The sequence below is a fragment of the Natrix helvetica genome (genome assembly GCF_964273705.1).
Source record: "Natrix helvetica genome assembly, chromosome: 6".
Lineage (NCBI taxonomy): Eukaryota > Metazoa > Chordata > Lepidosauria > Squamata > Natricidae > Natrix > Natrix helvetica.
The window spans coordinates 564,631-591,433 of record NC_138553.1 but is presented as its reverse complement, the minus strand read 5'-3'; the positions used below and the strand labels follow the sequence as shown (position 1 = coordinate 591,433).

Genomic DNA, 26,803 nt, shown 5'->3' with positions numbered 1-26,803 from the left:
CCAGGCTCAGCCCAGAGCAGAGCAGCCCTTGGGCCGCAGACCCTCTGTGCTTGGAGGTCAGCTGGAGGAGGAGGGGACCCTTTCGTGCCCAGGACCAGTGAAGGCCTCTGGGTCCTCCCTGGAGGGTTGGGTGAGGGAGCAGGCCAGCCACGGTGCCAAGGCAAGTAGGAGCCAGAGGAGAGGCTGCTTCAGGCTGCAGCTGGAAAGTTGTGGGTCCCAGACAAGCTCCGTCTGGCCCCTGATAGGCACCAGCTGCCTTCAGTTCCAGAGGAGGGATTGGGGGTCCTCCGGCACCCTTTGTCTGCCTATCCAGTGCGCAGGTGCCAGCGTGTGTGTCGCCAGGAGCAAAATGCCTTTGACGGGCAACCTCAGGGGGGCAGGGGGAAGGTCTGCATTAACAGAGGGACAGAATCAAGATCACGTGAAGTGTTAGTGCCGCCCAGTTTTGGTCACCACGATGTAAATAGATGTTGCGAAGAAGATTGGGGGACTGGAGGCTAAAGCAGATGAAGAACGGTTGCAGGAATTGGGAATCTCTAGTTTAATGAAGAGAAGGACTAGGGGAGGCATGATAGTGTTTTGATATCTCAGGGGCTGCCCCAAAGAAGAGGGAGTCAAGCTATTCTCCAAGGCATTTAAAGGCAGGACAAGAAGCAATGGGTGGAAACTAATCAAGGAGAGAAGCAACCTGGAACTAAGGAGAAACTTCCCGACAGTGAGAACAATTAACCAGTGGAACAGAAGTTGCCTCCAGAAGTTGTGAATGCTCCAACAATGGGAATATTAAAGAAGAGATTGGACAGCCATTTGTCTGAAATGGCATAGGGTTTCCTGCTTGAGCAGGGGGTTGGACTAGAAGACCTCCAAGGTCCCTTCCAACTCTGTTCTTCTGCTAAACTGAGGAAGATGAAGAAGCCTCGGGAATGATGGACATTCATTCTTCAGCAGCAGTGGCATCATGAAATCCTGGAAATATTTTTAAATTATTAACTCACTCCAACTATAATCACCCTGAACTGAATTTGAAATACAGGAAGCTTGTTGGGTGCATGAACAGCAGGCCATAAGCTGACAGGGTTGCTGGGCCCTGCAACAGCCTTCTCTCTCCTCCTGCCAAGCATCCCATCCGGTGAGCGGGGGAGGGGGGGAGGCGCCCAACTCATGAGACACCAGCCAGGCCCCACCCGGGTCCTCTGATTGCTTTCGGAGGCAGATGGTTCTCCTGCCCCTTTTACGAGGCTGGCAGGCACTGCAACCACTTAAACATAAAAGGCCTCCTTTGCAAAGCTGAGCAATCCTCCTGGAGGCTGAGCTGATCCCAAAATGAGCTCCTTGAGTGATTGCCAGATCCCAAGTGGGGAAAATCTACACAGTTGCAAAGAGAGACATGAGTGGCCATGCGCAGAGTGCCTTCACCAGCCGTGCTGACCTTCTCCGTGCCACCCGCGATAGGGAACAAGGAGGCCAGAAGAACAGCAGAGGAAGGGGACCTCCTCTTCTGGGGCCACATTTCTGGCCAGATCGCTTGGCCAGATGGACATTCCTTGGGGCAACAGAATAACAGGCTTGGAAGGGACCTTGGAGATCTTCTAGAAGTCGAACCTCCTGCTCAGATGGAAGACACCATACCAGGTGTGTCCAACCTTGGAACTTTAAGACTTGTGAACCTCAGTTCTGGGAGTTGAGGTCCACAAGTCTTCAAGTTCTCAAGGTTGGACACCCCTGCCCTATTCCACCCCAGACAAGTGGCTGTCCAGTCTCTTCTTTAAAGCCTCCAGTGATGGAGCCCCACAACCTCTGGAGGCAAGTTGTTCCTCTGATTAATTGTCCTCACTGTCAGGGAATTCCTCCCCAGTTCCAGGTTGATCTCTGCTTGAAAGGTGAAGCAGGGGAGTTCTTCGGCTGTTTGGTTCCTTGGGCAGCAGCTCACGGCTCGGGTGGGGAAGCCGGAATGCCCAGCCAAATCCTGCAATGGTCCCATTGCAGGGAAAAAACAACCCCTCCGAAGGGACCGTGGTGATCGGAGCCACATCTGGCTTGGGAAAGCAGTGGGAGGGAACACCTCTCCTGGCTTCTCCAATAGGGCCAGTGTGGGGCCTGAGCCATGTGTTGGAGCAGAGCAGTGGTGGGGTTCAATTTTTTTTTACTATCAGTGCCATGGGTGTGGCTTGGTGGGCGTGGCAGGGGAAGGGTACAGTAAAACAGGGGAGGGGAAGGGAGGGGGGGAGGGAGGAATTCCCACCCAGGGGAAGGATATTGTAAAATCCCCATTTTCTCCTGATCAGCTGGGACTCAGGAGGTAGAGAATAGATGGGGGCAGGGCCAGCCTGAGGCGGTATTGACTGGTTCTCCGAACTACTCATAGTTTCCACTACCAGTTCTCCAGAACTGGTCAGAACCTGCTGAATCCCACCTCTGGAGCGGAGCAGGGCTCTCCAAACCTAACAACTTTAAGGCTTGTGGACTTGAAGAATTCCCAGAATTCCCCAGCCATCACTGCCATGTTTGGGGAGCTCTGGAGTAGAGCAAGGCAGACCCAGACTCAAGTCTGTCCAGAAGTTCTTGGAAGACCCCTGCGGTTAATGCCTGTCGCTCAGCCCAGCTGGACCAAGGTCAGCAGGGGGGGCAGCACAGCTGCACTGTCCGCAAAGGAGCTGCTCCAGGACAGGAGAGGAACACGGCCAGCATCTCCTTCTACACCTGGTTCCTGACTGGTGTGGAGGCAGCTGCTCTCCGATGCAGAACTGCTGTGTTGGTCCTCCTCCTTCCCTGCACTAGCCAAGACGACGGTCGTATTCGGAGCAGCCCGCTGGCCATCCAATTCAGGGATGCTCATTCGGCCTCCATGCCTGAGCCCCTTCCCCCCCCTCAGAAACCAGCACTGGGGTCTTTTACAAGCAAAGACAGAAGCCCAATTTCTGCTTGGTTGCAATTCTGTGCTGATTTCGAGGGAATGGCAGAACGCAAGAAAACAGGGCCCGTCTCAGTTCCGGGGGCCGAACCCAGGCCCTCCTGCCCCAGTTCCCGGTTGCCTTCTCTGACCTCGGCTTCTTTGCCCTCTGCGGCTTCCCTCTTTGGGGCACTGAGCTGCTCTTCTCTGGCGAGGCCAAATGCACCTGCAGGGGCAGCGCCCTGGTCTTCAGGCGGCCGGTGGAGCCGAACACAAGGGGCGGGGCCAATGGAAGGCCATGGCAAGTGGGAGGGGCGGAGGGGGCAGGAAAGAAGGGACAAGGAAAGGGGAGGGGAAGGGAGGAAGGAAGGAGGAAAACCAAGCAGGTCGAAACTTCCCTTGTGAGACCAATTCCCATTTCTGACTTGGGCTGAATTCCCACGTTCCCCACCCTCTTTTCTTAGCATGTAATACATGATTCAAGATCCCGCAAATTGCCCTGATCCTTAGGAGGCCTTGTGATCTGAGTATGTGATCAGGTTTCACAATTTTATCTTTTCCCTGTTCACTGACTCCTTTCCATCATCCCATTAATGTTGCATTTTTAAAGAAAGCCCAGAGAGATAATGGACTGCAGGGCAACTGCAACCGTTAAAAGGCCCTGAAGGAGAGAGGGAAGGACGGCTCAGCCCTAGGAACTGAGCAAGGCCACCCTTCAGAAGAGCTCCCTCTTCATTCCGTGGGGTGCGAGGGGACTGCCAGCCTCCCAGGCCTTCTTGGGGGCCCTGCCTGAAGAGCCAACCAGAGTCCTGATCTGAAATGCACCCGGTTCCCAGGAGCTACTGCATCCTCAGCACTTCTCACTACAGGGAAGTCCAACTGACTTTCAGCCAATGAGAATCAGGTGGCTGTTTATGTCTGAAGACCCAAAGAATCGGCCACAGCTGCACTTCTATTTGCTGAAACGCACCTTCCAAAGGTTCAGAGCAGCCCATCCGTTGCAAACACTGAGTTGGTGAGCACCGGGGAGCGGCCCCTGGGGAGACGGCAAAGCCGCTTTTCTCCGCCATGCCCATGTTGAGCAGAAGACACCCCGAGACAAAGCCGCTTGCTCCGCCGCTGCTGCAGCTGCATGGCAGCATTGACCGCTCCCAACCAGCCGCTGTCTTCAGGGACAAGAGGAGGGGCACATCCCAGGCCAACCGTGAGACCTTCCCCATCTGCAGCTGCCAAGGAGAGGCTCCAGGCACAGCTGGCATGGCACAGGTGATCTAGTGGGTCTCTACCTTAGAATCTCCGGTGGGCGTTGCTGAGCTGCTTGCGTAGGAGAGGCCCAGGAGCCCTGTTTGGCTTCTCTGCTCTGGGCTACCAGCACTTCCAAGGGCTTGCCAGACTCAACGCCCAAGACGACACCGTGAAATCCAATCCTCTGCTTACTTGCGCCTGATGGACGGAATCTTGCCAGACTAAAGCTCTAGCTTTCTAAAATACCAGATATGAGAGATTCTACAGTGTGGCTACCCTGAATTTCTTTCTTCCTCCCCATCTAGCTGGGGACTGTGCAGTCTCTTGTCTTGGGCCCCTCTCTGGAATGGGCGGCCTCCCCCCGGGAAACTGTATGCAACTGCTCAGACTCCCCCCTTCTCCTTCTCTATAACAAAATCAGAACATGGCTTGTATTTCAGTTCCCTGGAAGAGGATGATGGGAACTATAGTAATGACACAGTCCCTCCCATGGGTGTAACTTTAAGCTGTCAATTTAGGGGGCAACACTTCAACCCCTTTTGGCCCCCACATACCTCAGTTGGAATCCAGGGAGAAAACCGGGGTCCTTCCTCTAGAGCAGGGGTAGGGGGCCTTGGCCCTTTTATGGCTTATGGACTTCAACTCCCACAATTCCTCAGTCAGCATGGAAGGGGGATAACTCTGGTAGTTTAATCATGAAAGGGCCAAGGTTCTCCACCCCTGCCCTAGAGACCGGCTGACAAGCCATCATGCTCCATCAGGCGCCAACAGAGAGAAGGCCCTGCCAGCCCTGGGGTGGGGCAGGGGAAGTGATGGGCATCTGGGATGGTGGCAGCCAAACTGCCCCTGGCCTTTACAGGACTGCAGCCTCCTTTGCAGGGGACGCCAGGAAGAAGAGGACAAGTGGAGCTGACACCACAACCCAAAACAAGATGCCAGTAGTGGTCACCTCAAGAGTCCCGGGGGGGGGGGGGGAGCATCAAAAGAAGCCCTGAGCCAGGAGCCCTGGGCCTCTGAACCAAAGATGAAGCTGAGTAGATCTGGCAGGCAGAGAGGAAAATGTTCAGAAATGAAAGGGCATTTTATTTATTTATCAAATGTATTGGCCGCCTATCTTTCCAAAGGGTAACTCTGCGGAATCGCCAAGAGAAACCTCTGGAATGGGTTAAATAATGATTTTAGGGCTGTTTCCGGGTTGGTTTCATTTTAATTATTTCAGAATTCGTTGTCTTTTAAAGAGCTGCTTGTTTATTCATGTCAGAGGCATCACCATTAAAATAAGGCACAAAATAAGGTAGGACATGAAGTTTAACATATAAAATGCAAGATTAAAGTATGTGTAAATTAAACAGCTCTTGCCCAGTAACTAGCAACATGAATTGTGTTTTGTCTCACCCTGCAGTGGACGCGGATAGGGACACAAAGGGCAGCTGTGCCTGTGTGTTGTGGCCTGAATGTCACCCCAATCACAGAGAAGAGAAGCCACCGGGAGCCTCCGCTGGCTTTAAAGAGCTGCCTTGGGTAGAGAGGCAGGCTGGGCGCTGAGATGCTACGAACCCCCTTAAAGAATCCCAATGAGCCCCCCATCCCACCCTCAGCACCCAAGGAGTTAGAGGCCATCTTTGGGTTACAAACTGACCCGGCAAAGCTGCTCCCATTTCCTCCGGTTGGCAGCCTTGACCTCTCCCCACCTGAGCAAAGAATAAGCACTTACCCTCCCCTCCCTGCCTCAGTACCTGAGTGAGGGGGGGCTCTCCCCCTGGTGGGACCTCCTAAAGAAGCTAAAAGGGGGAGGCGCCCACCTCAGCCCCCTCCTGCACAGAATTGCCCTCCCCGGTCTGAGAAAGAGCCCTTCACGGCTGCCCAGTGTAATTCATGAATGCTTTGGGGACAGATGGAGAAGCAAGATTCATCCTTCAAGCTTTCCCACTAGAGCATCTTTGGCTGAAGTGGGTGATGTGAGCGATTGAAAAGCCAGGTTCGTGCAGCACGTTTGACCCCAAATCTGGGTCATCTGAATGAAGTTGCTGTGAAACCTGCAGGTCCCAAAGCAATAAACCGGATTTCCTGGTCCTCCCCATGTGCTGAAGCACCAGCCCTGCAACTTCCAAGGGACAATTCCTGCTTCACAATTCTTATCTTTCCTCCATTCCTCCCCCCCTCCTGTATCTCCCTCTCTCTCTCTCTCTCTCTCTCTCCCCCCGCTTCGGTTTTGACTTCTGACTAATTGGATAATAATGCCACCATGCCCATTTTGCAGGGATTTCAAGGCCTTACCGGGCAAAACACCTCTGGGGCCCCCTCTTCCCCCCTCCCTCGAGAGAAGGCAAAATCCTTCTCAAGAAAGAATGGATCTCTCCCAGCCCTTCATTCGCTGAAGCAAAAACCATTTACAGTCTTGAGGGTGAGGGAAGCTGCCATTTAAAATAACAGAATAGCAGAGTTGGAAGGAACCTTGGAGGTCATCTAGTCCACCTTCTCCTCAAGCAGGAGACCCTGTAACATTCCAGACAAATGGTTTCTCCAGTCTCTTCTTAAAAACCTCCCAGTGTTTACAACTTCAGGAAGCAAACTATTCCACTGACTAATTGGTCTCACTGCCATGAAATTTGTCCTTAGTTCCAGGTTGTTTCTCTCCTTGATTAGTTTCCATCCATTGCTTCTTGTTTTACCTTCTGGTGCTTTGGAGAATAGCTTGACTCCCTCTTCTTTGGGGCAGCCCCTCCTATACTGGAAGGCTGCTCTCATCTCTCCCCTATTCCATTTTTTCCTTCCATGCAACATGGAAGGGGGGGGGGATTTCCTAGCTGAGGTCATGGCTGTTCCTGGCCCTGCTTAAGCTCAGCAGAGACCAAGCTGGACCAGGCCTGACTCGGTTTCTGCGCTTGTTCACTTATCAACTTTCAGAGCAAGCCACTCCAGTGGCCGCATTCCCACAGCAGCTTAACCAGGTCACCGGAAGACGTACTGCCTGCAGCTGCATTGTCCGTGAAGCGGGTTGGAGTTGTCTGACTCACAGCCCATTCGGTATTTTGCAGCCCGACAGGATGTGCAGATGCAAAACACAAGTTAGTTAAGTATGTTGTGCGAATCCAGCCTGGATCCACACCCTAGAGAGAGGCACATCACAAACAAAAGGAGAGGCGTGACTGTGACAGAATAAAGAACTGGAAGGCACCTTAGAGACCTTCTAGTCCAACCCCCTCCTCCGGAAGGAAACCCCATGCCATTCAGGACCAAGGCTGTCCAATCTCTTCTTAAAAACCCCCATCAACTCCAGGGACATCGTAAATACATGCCAGGTGCCAAGCGCCCAAATTCTGAAGACACAATGTGGGGATGCCATGATGCTGGTAAGTGCGAGATGGGCGACATAAATGTAATAAACAAAGAAGCCAAGGGCTTGGGTCTGCTCAGTGAAACGGGGTCTCACCAACTCAACAGAGTGGTGGGGGTGCTCCAACATCTCCGGATCTCCTCTTGGCCGATGATGCCTCTCTGTGGGCGGGATGAGATGGCCTCTGCAGAGGGAGGCCCACCCCACTACACGCATCTCTATGGGGAGACCCTCCCAGGGTCGGAGCAGGACTTCTGTGGCGCTGGGGCAGGAGGGGCTGAGATGGGCACCTGAAGCTCTCCGGCTCCTTCTGGCCGTGCCTCTCTCCCTCTTCCTTGTTGCCCCAGGCCATCTCTGAATCTAACCCATGGGGCTCCTTCTCACCCTGCTTCTTGTTATGCCCCTATGGCCAATAAAATAAAACATAGAGTGGCCCTGATTGATTGATTGATTGAAAAGATGGCCATCCAGCTGACCAGCAACTTACAAGTGGGCAAGGCAATAAAACAACCACAGCAGCCAAGAAGATAAAAATGAAAAATATCAACATCCCAGAAACTTCACCATTTGCCCTGCTGGAAAAACCAGATTTTTCAAAGTCTCTAGGAAAAGAGCAGAAGAGTCAAGATTCTGCTCCAAAGGGCAGGGATCCACTTGGGATCCACCAGGGACCTAGCAATGTCTCTACGCTTCCTGGTCCTGAGTAGCTTCTCACAGAGAAAGCCCTTGGCATTCCTGGTTGCCCTCTTCATGGGTCAAGCACAAGAGACGCAGAGAAGCTGGACGAAAGACTGCTATTGAGGGTCCCTTCAGTATGCGGCTTAAATGTGCTCTTGGGCCATGCAGGTGTACTGTATGGATGTATATACTGTATACCTATATACACGTATGCATCCTATATAGGCCACGGCTGACCAGGTTATGTCTTACCAAGTGTCCTGGATTCTGGGAAGAGGGTATGAGAATCTCCCCCTTCATGCCCGAGTCTCCCTTAAGGTGCCCACAGATGGTCATGGGCAGAGCCATTTCTCTCCTTACTCTGCTCCCCACCCCCCAAAGAGAAAAAGGCCAAAGACAACCCAAAGCTCCTCCCATCTTGTGGCACCCATTTCTCTTTCATGGCCACCATGGAACCCACCCCTTCAATTGTATTCCTGCCTCCAAAAGACACACATACACACTCGCTGGCCCTCCAGGTGCCTGGTGACCGCCAGTTGGCCAAGGCCAGACCACTGAGAGTTCAGGAGGCCAGGAAGCGCCATGCCAGCTCCATCTTGGGAGGGGCACAATGGGGTGGCTCCGCCCAGGTCCCTCTACTTCCCAAAGACCTGCAGAAGGCCCCACCACCCTGGCCTTCATCTCATTCCTCTCCCCCCACCTCTCCCTTTGTGCCAAAGCAGACAGCCAGGATGCCTGCTCACCCAGAAGAGATCCCAGAAGCAGCCAAGGAGGTCCAGATTCCTCTGACAATATCCCTGCCCTTTCCATGGATCCATTTAACTGACTCCCAGCCCAAGATGCCGAAGGTGGACTGCGGGTGGCTCTCCCTTGATTTTACCCCACAGAGAAAGAGGCCGTTTGGGGGGCTTGAGCCTGGCTCTCTCTGCTTGCTCCCAGCCTCCCAAGGCTTCAACTGCTAGCCGTGCCCTGGTCCTTGGCCCCTCAGTTCCCCTGCAGCCCCGTCTCTGGGTGAGGGCAGCCTGTGCCCAAGGGGCCCTCAGGACAACCAACAGAGCAGGAGGAGAGGCGCGTCTGGGCAGCCCCCAGGGAAACCAACACGGGGGTCTTGGCTGGCCTGATCCAGCCACTCTCGCAGCCACTGGGTCCACCCTTGGGCCCTCCCTGCCCAAAGAGGCACACACAACACCTCACAAACTGATTTCCAGCTACCAAGGATTGCCCCTCCCTGAAGAGCCTGCTGGGCTTGGGGTTCTTCTCCCCTAATAAGGACCTCCGTCCAGAAGGAGCCCTCCAGGACCAGCTCTGGCTCAAGAGGGAGGCCGGCATCTGGTGCCTCTGGGGCCACCAAGGAAACCTCCCCCTCCCACAGCTTGGAGGATCAGAAGACCAGCCGAAAGAGGTCCCGCTCCTTCCCCAATCCTCGGGCAGTGCCCCAAAGCCCCTCTCTGGCTTTGAAGAGGGAGCCCCACAAGGCAGGGCTGGCACTATGCAGCCCTCTGCCCCACAGTCGCTGGGGGTTCCAAGAGGGGCAGAGGCTGCTGCTCATCTGGGAGAGCAGAGCTCAGAGGCCGCTCTGGCTCCCTGCCAGAATCAGCCTGGGGAGGAGAGAAAGGGGGAGGTCCCTTGCCCAGTTTGCCTATTGGTGGGGTGGGCAACATCGGGGCTCGCTAAGGCCTCTCAGGACCACGCAGGCCTAAAGCCTCCTCCCCACAGCAAGCTCAGCGCTTGGCCTGCTGCCCCTCCTTCGGAGGGGCAGGATAAGCGCCCCCCACCAGAGGCTCAAACTCGCCACTGGGCGGGGAAGGAGCGCAGGGCGCCCAAGCAAGAGCCGGACGGGGCTGCCGCGGGCGGGGTCCGGCTTTTCCGAGGCCGCTCCAGAGCCGCCGAGTGATGGGCAATTCCTCCATGAAAGGAATGGCGGCCGGATGGGTGCCGACGAAGCGGCACCCCGAAAGTCCCCAAATACCTCCACTGCTGCGGCCTCCAGGCGGGAGGAAAAGCGGCTTCGCTCTTTATCTGGGCCGAGCGCCACCGCCACCGCCCCCCACCCCCACCCCGGCGGCAAGGGAGGGAGGCAGGGAGGGCCCCGGGGGAGCGGTCACGCGGAGCGGCCCCAGCGGGCCTCTTGGAAGGGCAGGCAGGGAGCGGCTAGCGACCCCCTTGGCTGCCGGGAGGAGGGGTCCGAGGGCGGGCGGGCAGGCGTGTCCAGGGCCCGGCTGTGGCGCGAGGCCGGCGGGGGCCAGGCCCAGCTCCTCCGAGGAGGCGCCCAACGCTCAGCCAGCGGAACCTCCTCGGCCGCCGCTCCCAGGCCCAGCTTACCCGCCCGGGTCGCGGGTGTGCCCCGAGGAGCCTCTCGGAGCCGCGCTGGCCGGCCTCACTCCCTCTCAGCTGCCCCGGCCTTCCAAGGTGCCTCCGGGCTCAGCCCTTCCGCGGAGGCCAGCGCGGGCGGCGGCGGAGGCGCCTTACCTGCAGCTGGGCGGCGAGAGCGAGTGGAAGGTGGAGAGCGAGAACATCTCCGCCCGATCCGCCATCTTCTCCGGCCGCAGCGCAGCGCCGCGCAGCCGAGCAGAGCAGAGGCGAGCGAGAGACGAGGCGCCGCGGGCGAGGCGAGACGAGGGGCGGCGAGGCCGGGGCGGTCGGGGCGGCGGCGACGGTGGGTCTTCACTGCGGATGCTGCCGGGAGAGGCTGGCGAGAGCCGCAGCTGCCATGGCGCTGGCGCTTCCTCCGGCCGGGCCCGGGTAAACAGCGCGGGAGTGGGTGGGTGGGGGGTCTGCGCCTGCCCTGGCTGCGGCGGGGGGGGGGGCGGGCGGCGCAGCCAATACCCACCAGCCCGTCGTGCTCCGGCGCGGCTCGGCGGGAGGCGGGGAGGCGGCTGGGGGGGGCAGGAGGAGGGGCGAGGCGGAGCGAGGCTCCACAGCGCCCCCTCCCCACTGCGGATGCGCGGCGCGGCACAGGCGGCGGCCGCGGGAATGTGCGGCCCCTCCCGGCGCCCCCAGCCCGGCGTCAAAACAAAGCATTGGGCACCCGGTTGTAGAACGTGGGCTCTGCGGGCGGGGGAGCGGGCAGGGGCCGCTCTGGCCAGGCCGGACAATCGGTGGCGGCGCGGGCGGGACTTGCGGGGCGGGGAGCTGTCCGCGCCACTGGTGCTGAAGGGAGGCCGCCAGGAGCTGTCCCTGCGTCGGGCGCTGAAGCGGGCGGCCGGCCAGCCAGAGGGCGCTGGGGAGGCGGGTTCCGCGGAAGTAGGGGGCTGTCTGGGGCGTCTCCGGAGCAAAGCGAGGTCCCGGCAAGAAGGCTTTGCTAGCTCCGTTTTCGGGCTGAGAGTGCAAGAGGGAAAGGTCCCCACAGGGGAGGGAGGAGAAGACGACCGGCCCTGGCAGCATCTGCTTGGTGAGGGGCCAGACTTCCCACAGAAGCAGCCCCAAGAAACCCAGGCTGAGTAGGGTGGCAGGAGGAGGCCTCCCTCCCTCCCCGCCACCCCACCCCAGGGAGCCAATTAAAGAAACTCCAATTAAAGTCAGGCCCTGCTGCTCCTGGGACTTCTCCACTAGGCCCTGCCCCGCAGCCCAGGCTCCTGGTTGTTAAGGCTGCCCACACTGTGGGCAAGCCACCAATCGAGGGCAAAGCACAGACACCGCATGCTGCCTTCCCAGGGAATGTGGGCCAAGGGAAGAGAAGCATGGACAAAGAGCCTTCCCCAGGCTGGTGCCACCCAGAATGCCCAGCCAACTACTTGAAGTCCAAAGTGGGCATTTGGTGGGCAGAAGGTTGTGGCGACTTCTCTAAGGGGGGCAGCACCTGATGCTCCAGGAGGCCTCTGCTTTGCCCCTTTCTGCAGCCATACTGCCTGACATTGAAAGAATTAGACTGGCATTGGACTGGCCACGTTGGCTCTGAATGATGATAACTCAACACGTTGGGACTGGCATGGCAGGCCGGGGTCAGATTCATAGTTGGCACATACGACTCCGAGAACATCTCAGCCAGCGTCCCAGTAGCTGCAGCTTTCCTTCAACGCAGACTCATAACCCTCTGTGCCAATACCTGTGAATAGAGGCAGGGCAGGTGGTGGCCCTCCCCAGGATCAAACATGCAGCAAACTGTGTGTGTGTGGGGGGGGAATTGTTGGTGGATGTATGGATGTATTTATTTATTTATTGGTGCGACAGAGTTCAGTTTTGAATGATGTTTTTTAAATATTTTTATTTTGTTCACCAGCCAGAGTTCATTTTGGCAGATGGAAGATACATGCGCTTGTAGGATAAATCAATCTATCAAGTAGACCCTTTCTTTATCATTGTCTAGGGTGTTGTGAGATTGTAACGCAACATATTGTAGAAAGTTGGGAAACTGCTGTTGTGTATGAAGGAGGCGACTCCTGCTTCCTCTTTCGTGTTGGTGTCAACACTGTGGGGGTCAGTGACTGTTGAGCTGAGTGTCACCTCCTCTTTGTCCACCCCACTGACCCCTCCCTGCCCCAAGGGTTCAACCAGTTGCCTCTGGCTCTGCAGCTTCACTTGTGCGTTTTTAGCCTGGTCAACATGCCTAAAACTCCTGCCTCTCATTTTCCCCACAACCACCCTGTGAGGTGGGTTATCACGGTCGCCGCATGTTCTGATGCACCAGAGTGGATATTTAGACAGGTCTTAAAGTTGCCAAGGTTGGACATCCCTGTTCTGGGCCAAGGCACCTTTTAATTTGATATGATTGAGGGGGGACCTCCTGCTTCCCCCAAAGAGGCTCCCCTCTGCATCCCAGGCATTTTATTCCCCTCCCCCCCTCCCCCAGACGTCCTCCAGCCATCACAAGGCTTCTCCACCTGCCAGCAGAAGATCCAGGTAAGCCCCACCGATGAGGTCTTTCTCCTCTATGCCTAATTCGCTCATCAGTTGCCAGGCCGCTTCCCTGCCTTCCTGGGGACTCTGCTGCTCCTCTAACACCACCTGTAAGAAGGGAGAGGACCATGGGGTACACACTGCAAGCCCCTCGACCCCAATGTGCAACCAGCTGCCTTGTGAAACCACGTTCATTTGCAACAATATGAGATGGACAGGGTGTGTGTGTGTCTGTGTGTGTGAGGGGGGATCTCTCCAAACCTGCACACTTTAAGGCCTGTGGACTTCAACTCCCAGAATTCCCCAGAACTCGCCATGCTGGGAGTTAAAGTCCACAAGTCTTAAAGCTGCCAAGGTTGGAAACCCTTCAGATGGGCAAAAGTTGGTTTCTTTGAGAGGCTGGTTCTTACGGGTACATCCTCCTCCTCCTCTTCCTCCTCCCAATGTTTTCCCCGCACATGCGGCTTTTCAGCTCAACAAGCACCACATGTGGTCCAACTGGCCATTTTTCATATCTGCACTTATTATACAGGGAGTCCTCAAATTATGATCACAATTGACCCCGCCCCCCAAATTTCTGTTGCTAAGTGAAACATTTGTTAAGTCAATTTTGCCCCATTTTATGTCCATCCTTTTGGTTGTTAATCACCCTAGTTGTTAAGTCAGTAACACGGTTGTTAAGTGATCTGGCTTCCCCACTGATTTTGCTTGTTCGAAGGTTGCGAAAGGGGATCACATGGCAACCGTCGTAAATATGAATCAGTTGTCAAGTGTCCCAGTTTTGATCAAGTGACCACGGGAATCCTGGTCGTATGTGTGGAAAACAGCCGTAAGTCACTTTTTAGTTGCAACTTTGAACTGTCACTAAATGAACTATTGTAAGTCAAGGACTCCATGTGTCTCGCCGCCTTTGTCCCAGCACAGGAAGCAGCATGACGCTAAAGCAACTTAATTAGAAGGCTCTTCGGATCCAGCCCCTCCCCCACCTACCCCTTTTCTCCTGCAATAACCCATGTAAAAAGGTTCAAATTCAGCAAATGCGGGGGGGGGGGGGGGGACCCTTTGGGATTCCAGCTCCTCCGTCCTCCTGGGCGTAGCTACGTCCCTCTCTGTGGCACGGTTACATGTGTGGCAGTGACAGGCTTCTCCTTCGTTAAGCTCTCCAAGGCTTCGGACAAAAGCTAGCCAAGTGTGGCTTGTGGCTAAGCAGAGCCCTGGGGCAGCTTGGGGCCTTTCCATCCCTTGGGAATTCTGCACGATGGAGGAAGGCCTGGTGCTCTTCCTCCCTCGCCCGCCTGCAGGGGGTCTTCAAGGGGCTTCCACCCCTGCCAAAACTGGCTCCTTCTCCTCCCGGTTCTTTAGCTCCTTCCGGCTCTTCCCGAGAGAGACGGAGCGAGTGAGCAAGCGCCTGTTCTCCACAGGAAAAACCCCACCTGTTTCCTTCACAGCTCTTTTCCCTGAATCTGTTGGTCACCTCCAGGCCCGGCTTGACTGCCTGGGAGATCACGTGGGTCCCTGGCGGAGCATGTTTACCTGCTCCCTCCTGCCCTCAGGGACGCGGGAGGACGCAGGCAGGGAAGCCTCCATGCCAGCCCCGGGAGCAGGGAGGGGCAGGGAGGAACAGCAGCCCCAGAGTTAGGGGGGTGGGTGGGATCTTGGGGGCCAGCTACATCCACCTCCAGTTCAATGATGTCGAAGAACATTGTTGACCGAAGGTTGTCCAAAGACCGCCTGGGGACCCCAGGGATGGGAGGATGCCTAATGAGGACGTACTTTTCATCATCACAACTATGAACCATCCTAGCAACCGCAGAGTCTCCTAAAGCAGAGGCTCTCAACCTTCTTCCCAATGCCGCAACCCTTTAATACAGTTCCTCATGCCATAAAATTGGTGTCTCGATTCCTATCGAAAATATGTGTTTTCCGATGGTCTTAGGCGACCCCTGTGAAAGGGTCGTTCGATCCCCCAAAGGGGTCCCGACCCACAGGTTGAGAACCACTGTCCTAAAGTGTAACAAATGACACCCTCTGCCCACATCCCTCCTCATACCTACAAACACCCCAACTCATTTCAATCCTGCTGTCAGCAACTTGTTCACCGGTGTTCTGTATGCATTTTGTGTGGAATTGCACAATTTTTGGCTGATCTTTGATCATAATAGTTTGAAAGTGGAATAGCAGCCGAGGCTGAATTTCCAGCAACCAGAGAGAACCAGAGGAGCCTGTCAGTCTGTCCGTCTTGTCAACTGTTTGGTCTCACAAGCCTGTCCTGGACTCCCGACTCTCCCTGAGAACATCACGCTCCCCAAAGTGTCCCGTCCCCCCGTTCCTGCATGGATCTCCCTGCAGCTACCAGATCACCTGCCTTTGCTTCCCTCCTCACTCAAGGCTGCTCTAGGTCTGGATTTCGGCTCCCTGGAATAGAGATCCAGGGATCAGAACAGAATAACAGAATAGTTGGAGGGGACCTTGGAGGTCATCTAGTCCAACCCCCTGCTAAGGCAGGAAACCTTGTACCATTTCAGACAAATAGTTGTCCACTCTCTTCTTGAAAACCCACAACTTCTGGAGGCAAATTGTTCCGCTGATTAATTATCCTCAGTGTTAGGAAGTTTCTCCTCAGTTCTAAGTTACTTCTCCCCTTGATTAGTTTCCACCCATTGCTTCTTGTTCTACACTCAGGTGTTTTGGAGAATAGGTTGAGCCCCTCTTCTTTGGGGCAGCCCCTGAGATATTGGAAGTCTGCTATCATGCCTCCCCTGGTCCTTCTTTTCATTAAACTAGACATACACAGTTCCTGCAACCGTTCTTCATATGTTTCAGCCTCCAGTCCCCTAATCCTCTTGGTTGCTCTTCTTTGGACTCTTTCTAGAGTCTCCACATCTTTTCTACATCGTGGCGACCAAAGCTGGATGCCGTATTCCAAGTGGGAAGGTCTCCCCAGGACATCCCAAAGTGGATCAACTCTTCAAACCCCCATTAGATAAACCCCAGTTGCTCTGGGGCTCAGTTCATGGGACGGAAAGGCCCCCAAGTGCTGCTCCTCACCTCCAGCTCCACAAAGTCACCCAGTCCTTCCACCTGGTCCACGTGGACACGCGTCTGGCCCACCACGTACAGATGGCGTGCCTTCTTCACCACTCCTTGCTCTCCAAGCGCCTGGGACAGCGCTGCCTGGGGAGGGGAAATAGCAGGCAGAGTGCAGCATGGCTGTACATCAGTTCACCAACCAGAGGTCATACAGTGAATGGTATGTCCCAGCCCCCACTTCTAAGAGGCCTCAGCTGCCCCCCCCCCTGTCCCTGGATATGAAGCCCGAGGGGTCATCGGGAGCAGATGGGCTGCAGTGGGAGATGAAGGGGCTTTTTCAAAAGGCAACTGGACGTTCTTGATTTTTTTCCTTGAAAACGTTTCGCTTCTCACCCAAGAAGTTTCTTCAGTTCTGAAGAACTAAACAACATGTCCAGGACTGAAGAAGCTTCTTGGGTGAGAAGCGAAACGTTTTCAAGGAAAAAATCAAGAACATCCAGTTGCCTTTCGAAAAAGCACTTTTGGGACAACCATGGCCTGCCTGATGAAGAACCAGCATGGTCAATGGGAGACGAGGAAGAGGCAGCCTTGGAAGAGCACCAGGGCAGGAGGGGAAATCGGATGCACGTCCCGGAAACACGTGGACGGCCCCGGAGGAAAGTGGCCAGGCCAGATGAGGACCTGCCTGGGCTGACCCAGCTTCCTCTGACCATCCCCAGGAGGGACAGAGTCTCACACAAGACGACCTTCTGATCCGGCCTTGCATGGGAACTGGGCACTTCCAAGCTTCAGGTCTGCTGGGTCCAGCATCCTGCCGTCAAAGGCTGGATGGGGGAGGGGACAAATGGGCAACAGCTGCGTGATGGGAAATGGGGGGGGGGAGCAGCTGATAACAGTTGACTGTTGGAAGTTATCACCCAGCCCTCTCCCAAAAAAATGAAATATCCTAGGAAATATTGAAAAGGCAGGATATTTCTCTAGATGTGAAAAGAAACATGTTTCAAAAGGACAAGGTAACTCTCCCCGCAGCTTCCTGCCCCCACCTTTTGTCCATGAGTCATTAAAGGCCAAGCTAGTCCACTTCACATAATAAAAGACTTCTCCCCTTCACCTCCATGGGGAAGGTAATAAAGGCATGGCAATATAACTGACCACATGGCATCTGAACTCAACGAAACCTGGATTTAAAACAGCCTAGAGGATTGCCCCTGCATGGGCCCATATGAGTCTGAAACCAATCAGAATACATTTCTTACACAGGAACAGGAAACAGAGAGGTGGGACCGAACAGATTATAAAAAGCCTTGCAAGCCCTTCTTCGACCCTTCTCTTTCTTCCCTTTTCTTCTTCTTCACCCAACACCTGGAAGCATGTGATCACCTTTTTCCCCAGGACCTCCAGCCATGCGGTCCTGTCCTCCATTAAACCATCTTTGTAAGCAGCCTCCGTGCCTCCAGTGTATTTTTCCCCACTTGGGGGCGAACCCAGAAGGACATTTCTTCCAACAATTGGCACCCACCCAGATGGGACCCCAAGCTAACCTGACCAAAGGATATGGCCCAGGTAAGTCTCCCTTGCCGGCACAGACCCCATTGAGTCTGTGGGAGAAATTTTCCTGGACCTTACCCATTTGGAACTAGGTTTTAAAGGGGTTTTGAGTTTTGAGCTCAAAGGCTGCTTGGAAAGAAGGTGAGTACCATGCTAAATTTAAATTTGTAGAATTAAGCAGTGAGTGTGTGTGTAATCTTGCCAATAGAAGCAAAGCCCTAAACCCTAGGAAATTAGAAAAATTAGACTAAATTAATAGGAGCGCCAGTACTTGTCTGCAAACAAGCAGAAAAGTCCTCCTGGATTTGAACTCTTCCAAATCCAAAAACCTTGGCCTGAACTGAGGAGTGTCAGTACTTTTCTGGTGGGGGCAGAAAAGTCTCCCGGACTGTCCTTTTTTTTCAGTCCGAAAACCGTGACCTGATAATTCCCTCTGCAGAAGAGTGCGCTTACTTTGACAGGGAATCAAAGTCTCTTCCAGACACCTTTTTGTCTGCAAACAGATAGCCTGCTGACCTGACTACGCCAAAGTGTAAAAATCCCACATCGGAAAGGGAAGAAACATGGGAAGCGGTAGTTCGAAGGTCCTGTATGAATGGAACCCCCCTGGGAGAGTTAGGTAATGGGCTTTGCTGAGGGATGATACAGGAAAACCATTTTGGCTAAACAAAGGTACTTAATGAAAGGGAAAATGGCTTTTTTTTTGTTTTGTTTTTTTGTTTATTTGTCTCTTTTCTATCTTCTATGAAACCACGTGGTTTGTTAAGATTTGTGCCTTCCCCAATTTAACTGAGATCCATGGCGGGAATGATTTGTTTGTGAAATTCATGAGTTTTGCTATCCCCTCTTTGTCTGTGAGTGTGTATGTCTAAGTCTTTGTGTGCCTTCGAGGTAATTGTAACTGTAAAATGTCTCCCATCCCCTATCCCACCCCTAAGAAAAAAGAACCTTTGGTCTGTCTGTTTGGCCAACACACAGAGTAAAGAGAAATATATATGCTTTCTTCCTTCCCTCTCAGTACCTTAAAGTAACAAACCAGGGAATGTTTTAAATTAATTTACAAGAAAAGTTTTCATTCTTGCATTTATTTTGTGCTTAAATGATTTTACCTGTTCATCTCTTTGTTCATCTCTTTCCTGAAGCATGTGAATCCAGCTCCCTTTTCTCATCTGTGATATACCAGTTTATCTGTTTGGTAACTGCAATACTCTTTTTTTTTTCTCAAACTCTGCCTGCAAGCTATCTACCCCCCCTCACCCCCCCCTTGCCTCCAATCCTCCGAGGATGCCTTTTCGGTGGGGGAGGAGATCTTTTCCCATGTCTTTCAGTACAGACGAGCAGAGCACATGGATCCAGATGACTCCAGAGGAGACCCTCCATCCATTTCAGCCAGGAATTGGGTTTGGATCCAGTCCTCCACTGAATGTCCAGCAACTAGAGTGAAGCCTAACTCACCAGCCTTATCACCAAACCAAGCATGCCACCCTTGCAGATATGAAATCATCCTGAGATGGAGAAGTAAAGACCGAAAGACTCTTTTCAATTCCCAGAAGACAGCTGAAAAGACTATAGGGAGGGTGGAATTTGATAAGGTTTTCAATTGATTATGCTTTCTTCCTTGCCTCATTTATATTGTAATCATTTTAATGTATTCATGTAAGAATTGTATTTGAGAATGGCTGGCACTGCAAGATCTGAACACCTTAAATTTCTGTCTGGTGGGAGGGAAATTCGTCCAAAATGTCTGTATTTCATGTATTATAGAAGTAGCTACACACATACACACAAACACACACAGAGAGAAACTCCATTCAGAATTAGATTGAAAGTATCTCCTCCACTTTACCTAAGCAGAAAGCTTCGCCTAGGTTGATATTTGCCCTTGTTAATCCCATGGGGGAAGGGAAGTTCCCCTCAGGCAATCCCCCCACTTGAAGAGCTAGCAGAGAGGATCTCCAAAAACCCCAAGCCCTCACACGGTGACGAAGAAAAAACCACACTGCCCAGTAAAGCAGGATATGTTGCACTGGTGGTCTCAGGAGGAGGAATCCCAGGGCTCATTGTGTGTAATTTTAAAAATACTAAATAGTCTGGATTGCACACTAGCTAATCTCAATTTGGCCTCACTAAAATAAGAGCTAGGGCAGATTAAAGAACCATCCCCTGAAAATGGGTAGCCTGTACTTCTTTAAAAGGCAGAACCATGGCTGTGAAGGATTTTTGGGATTTGTGGTTGCTTGTACCCTGTCTGGAAGCTCACAGAAAGTGATATCAAACATCTGAAAATAATTGGCATGGTAAATTGGATATTGTAAATTTCTTTCCAGAAATTGTGCCCTGGTTGCTAGACCTTCATGGTTGAAAGCTCTCTGGGAGCCACTGAAGGGATCCTTCTGCTGTCTCTCTCAATGCTTTTCCATCAGAAAAATTAAGCCTCCCTGATCTGACCAATTTTTAACTTTTGTCAAAAACATGTGCGTTCCACGCACATGTTTTGAAAAAAAAAAAGGAGGGATTGTTGGAAGTTATCACCCAGCCCTCTCCCAGAAAAATGAAATATCCTAGGAAATATTGAAAAGGCAGGATATTTCTCTGGATGTGAAAAGAAACATGTTTCAAAAGGACAAGGTAACTCTCCCCGCAGCTTCCTGCCCCCACCTTTTGTCCATGAGTCATTAAAGGCCAAGCTAGTCCACTTCACATAATAAAAGACTTCTCCCCTTCACCTCCATGGGGAAGGTAATAAAGGCATGGCAATATAACTGACCACATGGCATCTGAACTCAACGAAACCTGGATTTAAAACAGCCTAGAGGATTGCCCCTGCATGGGCCCATATGAGTCTGAAACCAATCAGAATACATTTCTTACACAGGAACAGGAAACAGAGAGGTGGGACCGAACAGATTATAAAAAGCCTTGCAAGCCCTTCTTCGACCCTTCTCTTTCTTCCCTTTTCTTCTTCTTCACCCAACACCTGGAAGCATGTGATCACCTTTTTCCCCAGGACCTCCAGCCATGCGGTCCTGTCCTCCATTAAACCATCTTTGTAAGCAGCCTCCGTGCCTCCAGTGTATTTTTCCCCACTTGGGGGCGAACCCAGAAGGACTTTTCTTTCAACATGACCACAGAGGCCCGGAACCACTTTGTACCAGCGGGCACCAAGGCCTGAGAAAGAACAGGAATTGCCCCAAAACTTCTCAGAACATCCTAGTCAGCTCCAATCAGCCAAATGTGGGCTGGTCATAGGGGGAGGGAAGAAGGAAAACATTTCTGCATCTTTTCACGTAGGAAACCCTTTAGATCTAGCCTGTCTTTATTGCAACCACAACTCCTTTTACCAAAAGAGCCTTTTGCTTCATTCTAAGGGAGTCAAGATTTTTTTTCCCACAGGGACTGGGGGGGGGGGGGGGGGGCAGGTCTGACAGACTCAAACATTGATGTGGATGCTGGAAGCAGAGATGGGTCCTGCCCCCCCCCTCCAGAATGACCGTTCTGAGCTTTCAAAAGCCTCCCCACCCCCAGCCCAAACCAGCCCCTCAGGGCCATTCCCACAGCTAGCAGCCCTTCCCCGTCCGCGAGGCGTTACCACGAGTCCTCTGGGGTCATCCGTGGGAGAGACGGTGAAATGAGAGAGCTTAGGGGCTGTTGTGTTCGGCCGGTCATAAAACACCAGCTCTCCGTGGCCATCCTGCAAAGAAAAGGTGGGTCAAGAGTCAGCCTCACCCTGTAAAGGGGTCAGGATCAGACCACACCTACAGAGCAAAATAAGCAAATTAATCTTATTTTCTGAAATGCAACCCAGCCAGGCCGCAATTCGAGGAGAGGCTGGAGAGACGCCTTCAGCTTTCTCTCGCTTTGGAGGTGGACCTGGCGAGCAGCTGGCTGTGAATCACTATTGTCCTTGAATCACTATTTTATTTTAAGATAAGATCATATCACCTTTATTGTCATTTATTTACATTTATTATTAAGTTTATCTGCCGCCCATCGTTCCAAAGTGACTCTGGGCAGCTGAGAACATAGAAAGATTAAAATTGTCAAATATAAATACTCATCCGAAAGCTGTGCTTGCTGGGAATGATGGGAGTTGAATTGTGGGGAAGTCTGCCTTATAGGTAGTCCTTGACATACAACCACCATGGAGCCTGCTTATCGTGGTCATATGTCATTAAATGGGTCAATCACATGATCGATCTAGCTTTGTGACTTTTTTTGCAGCGGTCATTAAACTGATCACCAGTCATTAAGCAAATCCAAGGTCATTAAGCAAATGCCCATTGTAAATGTGATCACATGACTGTAGGACCCTAAATGCACCCTGGTTGCCCAGGCCTCTTGAAGTCAGAGCTCCGGTATCAGTCTCTCTCTCTCTCTCTCTCTCTCTCTCTCTCTCTCTCTCTCTCTCACACACACACACACACACACACACACACACACACACCACATGGCAACTACAGAGTGGCAACTGCAGAGTGGCAACTGCAGAGTGGCAGCTGCTGGTGGTCCCCTGGGGGCTTCTCAGAGCCGCTTGCCTGCTTAATCCTCAGCGCGAGGCTCCCAGCAGGCCAGACAGGGAAGGTCCTGCCTCCTGAAATGGGCCTGCTGGAATAACTTGTTTACTATGGGAAGTTCACGGACATCTTGGGTTGACTTGTGATAAAGGCAAGAAGTGCCGGGATCTGATTTTTACCCTAATTCAGAAGACGTTTCTTGAAAGATACTTAAAAATGAAGCCAGAATTTGTTCCTCTTAGATTGGGTGGACAAACAGCTTGAAAGGGAGCCTGGATGACCAGGTGTATTTGCTCTGCACAGGGAGGGAAAGGAGCATCAATCCCCAGATGGTCGGGGCGATGAGAGTCGGTGGGAGGGGAAACTGGCCTGTTTCAATGGAAGAGAAGGATTGGTCTAGCTTGATTTGCAATTGCACTTCTGGATGTTTGTACTCGAAAGCAAAAAAAGTAAAGCTCTAATTTTAGATTTTGATTTTTAGAATAATTTTGTTATAGAAACAATTTGAAATATTTAGAGATTTAAAGCAAAAGGTTCAGGTTGTAACTTATTTGTATTCTACTGCACTCAAAAAAAAAAAAGAAAAAATACTTTTTCCTCTATTTTCTCATGCACTCCTCTCTCTCTTTCTCTTTAACTTTCTTTTTTTGTTGTTTCTATTTGCATTTTAACTCACAATAAACTCTAATAATAAACAAAATAAAGTTCAAGCCATTTTATGAGTAACTTCCCAAGAGTCGTGTCTTTTCATTTTCCAGAGTTGACGATATAATTGACAATGGCCACATAAAGTGAACATTTTCTGATTCAGGAGTTGGACCTGTGGTTGTCCTTCAGTTGCTAAGTTGCTACTCCATGGACCATAGCATGCCACGCCCCCCCCCTCCCTCACCCCCCCCCCTCACCCTTAGGATAGACTGATCTGATCTCCTGGGGACTCTTGGGAGTCGTCTCCAATGCCAGGTCCATTTCCAAATTCTGGAAAATTGTGTCTTTAGCAAAGCAAGGAGCACATGATGCACACGATGGGCTTGGGGATCCCTTGCAGGTGGCCTCAACTGATCGGAGGGGTTTCTCACCTTCAGCCAGTCTCCCAGCCTCAGCCCCCCAAAAACCAAAGGAGCAATTTCTGTGCAGCTCAGGCAAAAACTTCCCAACGTGGAGCCTTCTAGGGGCCTTTGAAGATGAGCCAGCAGATCTGGGCAGCTGACTGGAGGAAGTCCTTTGACCTGAGCCTCCCTTCCCCCCAACCCCACCCCAAATATCCCAGGCTCAAAGGGAGACTGGGCTGGACCTCTGCCAGAGAAGGGAGAGGCTTCTTCTAGGCACATCTGATCAATGCTGCCCATCAAGAGAGCCACGGAGGGAGCTGATGCTCAGAACAAAGACCTGGCATAGGACCTAGCTACTTGCGGGATCGCATCCTGCCCCATACATCCCTGCGGCCGATTCGCTCTCACAGGGAGGGACTCCTCCAGGTGCCGTCCACTAGGCAATGCCAGCGGGCGACGCCCAGGAGTAGGGCCTTCTCTGTGATGGGCCCGACCCTCTGGAATGACCTCCCCCCCAATATTAGAATAACTACCGATCTCCGCTCCTTCCGTAAGAAACTTAAGACCCACCTGTTCAACTTAGCTGGCCTGGCCTAACTGTAGTTTTGTGTCCCTCTTGCCTGTATTTTAAATTTTTAGGGGTAGGTTTTTTAGGTTGTTTTAATTTTTAACCATACTGTACAGCCTATTATTTAATCTGTTTTATGGGTATCTAAAAATATTTAATTTTTGTATATTGTTTTTATTTGTGGTCTGTACACCGCCCCGAGTCCCTTCGGGTAGAGGGGGCGGTCTATAAATTGAATAAAATAAAATTAAATTAAATTAATGGCAAGCTGCCTCTCTGCCCACGAGACTGTGCACTGCCCTCCTCCCCAGCAGGGCTGAAAACAGGGAAGTCAGGCAGGCTAGTACTGAACATGGATCCCGCTACTGACAGGAGCCCATCCGGATGCTGTGGGGCGCCCCTCCCCTAAACACCCTCCCCGTCCTCCCCAGTTTCCTAAGAGGGCTTGCTGGGCGAGAGGCAGATGAAGAGAGAGAGAGAAGGGGGAGGGGGCTGAGCGGAAGAAACAGAAGGTGCCAAGGGAGAGGAGGGTTGCAAGAACCAGCAGGAAAGAAAAGAGAACATGGGTAGTCCTCTACTTAGGTCCAGAACTGAGCCCCAAATTTCTGTTGCTAACCAAGACATTTATTAGGTGAACTTTTCCCCAATTTACACCCTTTCTTGCCACGTTTCTTAAGTGAATCACTGCAGTCATTAAGTTAGTTTGGTAGCATGGTTGTTAAGTCAATCTGGCTTCCCCTTGACTTTGCTTGTCATAAAAGTGGATCACGTGACCCCAGGACCCTGTGACCGTCAGAAATATGAGTCAGTTGCCAAGTGACTGAATTTTGATCGGGTGACCGTGGTCGTAAGCGTGACAAAGAGTCATAAATCTTATTTCTCCCATTGTACATTATAGCTTTAAATGCTCACTAACCGAACTATTGAAGTCGAGGACTGCCAGTAAAGTGGCCCCAAAGAATGGAATTGCAGCGATTGATCCCTGCGGATGCGGCCGCTTCTCAAGCTGAAGAAACTCTCCAAAATCGGGTGGCTAAAATTACCCAATTGAGGAAGGGTGGAGGAACCCAGCGCTGGGGTTTACGCCTGGAATCAACCTGATTTTTGTTCCAAGCCTGCCACTCAACTCATCCCTGATCAGCAGCAGCAGAAAATGCAGACATAAAATGGACTGGAAGACCTGGCGGGAAACTGCTTAGCAGATTAGTTTGAATTTGGGGAGTGATGAAGATGAAGGAGTCTCGCTTATCCTGCGAAGGGGAGAGGGGTCTGTCCCACTAAGCTGCCTGGAGAAAGGAACAGGAACTGCCCTTTCATGGGCCCATCCTGGATGGAAGAGCTGAAGAGGCTCCCTTGAGGGGCAAGAGGGGGGGAGCAAAGTGAGCCCCCCCATCCCACCCGGTTACTGGGTTACTCACTCTGAAGTCGCGAACCTTCAGCCGTCCGTAGGGAACAGGAAAGAAAATGTCTGTCTGAAGGATGAGGGAGCCTGGGGATCCACTCAGCTGCTCCACCCTGCGGATCAGCTGGGCCAGATCCTGCACCCGGGCCTTGATCTCCACATTTGCTGGCATCTACAAGACAATCAGAGGTCAGGGGAAGCCAAGGGTGGGGTCCCTGGTGCTCTCTGAGCTGGGCAGCTTCCTTGCAGACGTCTCGTGGGCCAACTAGGTAACATCCCCAGTGCTCGAAGGAAGGGGGTTCCTAGTTATTTGCGGGATCGCATCCTGCCCCATACATCCCTGCGACCAATCCGCTCTCACAGAGAGGGACTCCTCCGGGTGCCGTCCACTAGGCAGTGCCAGAGGACGGCGCCCAGGAGTAGGGCCTTCTGTGTGATGGGCCCAGGTCTCTGGAATGACCTCCCCCCAGATATTAGGACAACGACTGATCTCCGCTCCATCCGTACTAAACTCAAGACCTACCTGTTCCAACTAGCCGGCCTGGCTTAATTAGAACTCTCTAACCTCCCTGGCAATTTTAAACTGTAAATTTAAATCTTTTGGGTATTTTAATTGTTTTAATTGTTGTAATTTTACTGCTATTTATCTTAATTTTGTGGCTTTTATTTCTATTTGAATTGTTAAATGTTGATGTAGTCACCTCCTCCATGCCACACGCTTATTTATTTGATTGTACGTCGCCCCGAGTCCCTTCGTGGAGAGGGTGCGACTGATAAATTGAATAAAATAAATAAATAAATAAATAAATAAATAAATAAATAAATAAATAAATAAATATACTAATGGCTCGCCCTGTGGGCACTGGCGGGAGCGTTTCCTTCTTCTTGGTTCCTCAATTAGCCTCTTATTTATAGGTTGAAAATATTATTATTTTTGCTTGACTTGCAGTTCCTTGCTTTGGGGTATAACCAGAAAGCAATGCCCCTGTAGCACTGATGGAGCTACCTAGCAGGGTCATGAAAGGTCTGCAAGGAAACCACCCAGCTCAGAGCGCGCCAGGGACCCTTGTGCCTCAATCCTGAATTACAGCGACTCTCTTCTCTTGAAGCCGAGGATCTTCGGAGGGAATTTCCCTCCAAGGACCTCAGCCCATCCCCTGCCCCCCCCCACCTCCTCCGCCGAGCAGACTGGGGGGGGGGCTGAGCCCGGCACAGCAGTGGGGGACCCAGCCCGGGTCTTCCTTCGCGGGAGGAGTTCTGGTTCTCCAAACCCCCGGCTGCCCCAGGCACGGGTGGGTCTCAGCTGGTTCCACGCCCCCTTCAAGAGGCTCCGCCCCGCAGCGGACAGGCTGGTCCAGCTGGCAGCGACTCCCCCGCCCACGTGGCCCGAGCGGGCAGGAAAGGGAGCTGCCCTGGGCGGACGAACAACCCTTGTTCTGCGGCGTCCGTGCACCCATTCTCTTCGCCCGAGTGACGCCGCCTAAGCCGCCTTTTCCAAGGAACGTACCCTCAGTTGCGGGCCAGAGTTCCCCCGGCCGCGCTTTCATACAAACACCACAACACGTGTCGCGACCTTCACCCTCGCCGGGTTCTGCCGCTCCGCGATTGGCGCCGCGCCCGTCCACGTCACGTCCTCCGATTGGCCGCCGTCTCCCCCCTTGCCCCGCCCCCTCTGTGCCCGAACCGCAGCCCGCCTCCCGCCG

General features: G+C 52.7%; 3 protein-coding genes across 4 annotated transcripts in view; all 3 read right to left on the bottom strand.

The window, feature by feature from the left end:
• The window catches only part of MAPK8IP2 (mitogen-activated protein kinase 8 interacting protein 2), a 44,364-nt gene extending 33,472 nt beyond the window's left edge, over positions 1-10,892 (bottom strand). For both annotated transcript variants that reach the window (XM_081957748.1, XM_081957749.1), the window contains exon 1: positions 10,620-10,892. In XM_081957748.1, coding sequence (XP_081813874.1) covers positions 10,620-10,684 — 65 coding nt within the window. In that variant the 5' untranslated portion in view covers positions 10,685-10,892. The remainder of the gene's footprint in view (positions 1-10,619) is intronic.
• LOC309394511 (nucleoside diphosphate kinase 6-like) overlaps positions 1-26,803 on the bottom strand; it is a 435,625-nt gene that overhangs the window by 403,161 nt on the left and 5,661 nt on the right. The gene's annotated exons all lie outside the window — the stretch shown is intronic.
• LOC309394512 (uncharacterized protein) lies at positions 12,384-26,731 on the bottom strand. Its single transcript, XM_081957758.1, has 5 exons — positions 26,608-26,731; positions 25,117-25,272; positions 21,154-21,255; positions 16,035-16,160; positions 12,384-13,094 (listed from the first exon to the last, which is right to left on the bottom strand). The coding sequence occupies exons 2-5, from the start codon at positions 25,270-25,272 to the stop codon at positions 12,954-12,956; spliced, it is 525 nt and encodes a 174-aa protein (XP_081813884.1). The 5' UTR covers positions 26,608-26,731; the 3' UTR covers positions 12,384-12,953.

Coding starts and splice junctions, on each gene's coding strand:
- LOC309394512 (XM_081957758.1), bottom strand. CDS start 25,272: ATGCCAGCAAATGTGGAGATCAAGGCCCGGGTGCAGGATCTGGCCCAG. Junction 21,256..25,116: donor TGAAGGTTCGCGACTTCAGA/GTGAGTAACCCA, acceptor TTTTCTTTGCAG/GATGGCCACGGAGAGCTGGT. Junction 13,095..16,034: donor GTGACTTTGTGGAGCTGGAG/GTGAGGAGCAGC, acceptor CCCTTCTTACAG/GTGGTGTTAGAGGAGCAGCA.